General features: G+C 23.3%; 1 protein-coding gene across 1 annotated transcript in view; it reads left to right on the top strand.

Moving 5' to 3' along the window:
- Positions 1-1,287: 1,287 nt before the first annotated feature.
- The window catches only part of LOC105617878, a 12,921-nt gene continuing 12,135 nt past the window's right edge, over positions 1,288-2,073 (top strand). Inside the window, exons 1-2 of the mRNA XM_012199421.1 lie at positions 1,288-1,321; positions 1,388-1,495. Of these exons, the coding sequence (XP_012054811.1) occupies positions 1,288-1,321; positions 1,388-1,495 (142 nt within the window). The remainder of the gene's footprint in view (positions 1,322-1,387; positions 1,496-2,073) is intronic.

Genomic DNA, 2,073 nt, shown 5'->3' on the forward strand with positions numbered 1-2,073 from the left:
TATATATATATATATATATATATATATATATATATATGTATATATATATATATATATATATATATATATATAATATTAAATTGTATTTTTTATGTATATATGCTTTATATACAATTTATATAGAAAAATATGTTATTTTTATGTGCTTTGCAATCACATATTTAAAAAAATTAGCGTATACTCCAAAATTTTCAATATAATAAACATATTCTTTACAGCAAAAAAAAATATATTTACATTGAAAAAGATTATTATTAATCTTTCTTTATTAAAATCGATAAATTTTTCAATACTTATATTTTTTGTGTAATTTAAATATAAAAATTTTTTAAATATGAAATTTAATTTACTTATGTAATTATACAAATAACGTAAAATTAATAAAGTGTATTATTTTAATCTCAAATATGAAAAGCTGCAATATAATCCAGAAAATTAATAGACTGTATCTGAATATTGTAACCAATCTGGATCTAATCATATATGTATCTAATCTTAGCAAACAAATATTAATACATACAAATAACAAATTTAAAAAATGTGCAAACAATTCTCCGTTGTAAATACATATTTTCGTATTTAATTCATATGTAATTATTTTGTAGATCTCTACGGATTAGATATACGAAAATTTAGAAAACAGATAATATTTAGAAAATATAAATTTTAATTATAGCACAGCAACACATACATTTTGAGCGCAATATTACGTATATCCAGAACTGGGCATGTATTTTAAATATATATAATACTTTTATTATAATAATATTTATAAGATAATTATATTTTGTATTTTAAATATCAATATTGGCAATTAATGTTATTTGAATTACAAATTACAAAAAGCTTTTAATCTTTCAATTTAAATACAAAATACATAGATAATATTTTTATATACTCCGTTAAAATACATGATACAAAATATACTTATGTTCCAAATATTGCGTTTTAAATAAAAATATTTTAAATAAATGCCCAGCCTTGCAAAGTATACTATACTGTAGTTACTATTCCACAAGCATCTGCGAATAATTTCGCCTTTACCACGATGTAATGTTAGGTAATTTACTGGACAACATGCGTTTTCTCTCTTATGTCGTTAAATGAAAAACTAATCCAAATGTAAAAAAAAAAGAAACTTTTAATGACATTTCTCGCTCCCACTCGAATACATCACCCTTCTCTTCAAGTTTTCGTAATACAATTACATAATCTACACCAAATTTTCGTTACTCGGAAACAGTTCGCTAACCGTTCTCTCAGATGTATCGTAAACAGTGAAAGTGTATGGTATGCACTCCTGGTCCGCGTAATACTGCAAGTAAATCTCTGTCTCTATCGTTCGTGAATATCGATAAGTATAAAAGTGTTCTTTTGCGTGCTTCAGATTTATCGAATAGAAAAAAGAGTAAGAGAGAAAGAGAGAACGAAGAGATGCAGTTAAAAGCTTTTTTGCTTGTACTACTATTGCACGCGTCAGTTGCTTCAGATTTCAGTAAGTAAATTTCAGCACATATATGTCAGTAGATTTCGATCGCGCGTGTAATAAACTCTCAAGCCAATAATTTAAATGCTTGGTATTGTAGATATAAGAAAAACACTGAATTTGTCCGAAATTAACAGATTCATAAATTAAATAAATTCACTAATGTTTGATATGATACTTCGAAAAAAATCATGATCATCAAATAAAATTATAATACTTCTTAATAAGGACGTAGATCACTACTCAAAATATATTTTCAATAAATACCAATTAAAAGTATGATATCAATGTTATAATTTCAATATAACTATTACGTAATACATGTGCTGTATTACATTTATATAATTGAGTGAAATTATAACATTGATGTTATATTAATCTTCATTGGTGTTTACTGGGTTATAAAAAATATATGTTATATATTGTTTTATTTTTAAATAATATTTGAATTTGGCAACGCAATTTTCTTATTGGTTTAAAAGTTGTTTAATTTTTCGTCTGCCTTGAATTATAAAGATTATGTAAAAATTGAATAGTACTTATTATAATATTTATTTTCAAATTAAAAAATAGGGAAGGAATATTAC

Source organism: Atta cephalotes, assembly GCF_000143395.1.
Source record: "Atta cephalotes unplaced genomic scaffold scaffold00014, whole genome shotgun sequence".
NCBI classification, from domain to species: Eukaryota; Metazoa; Arthropoda; class Insecta; order Hymenoptera; family Formicidae; genus Atta; species Atta cephalotes.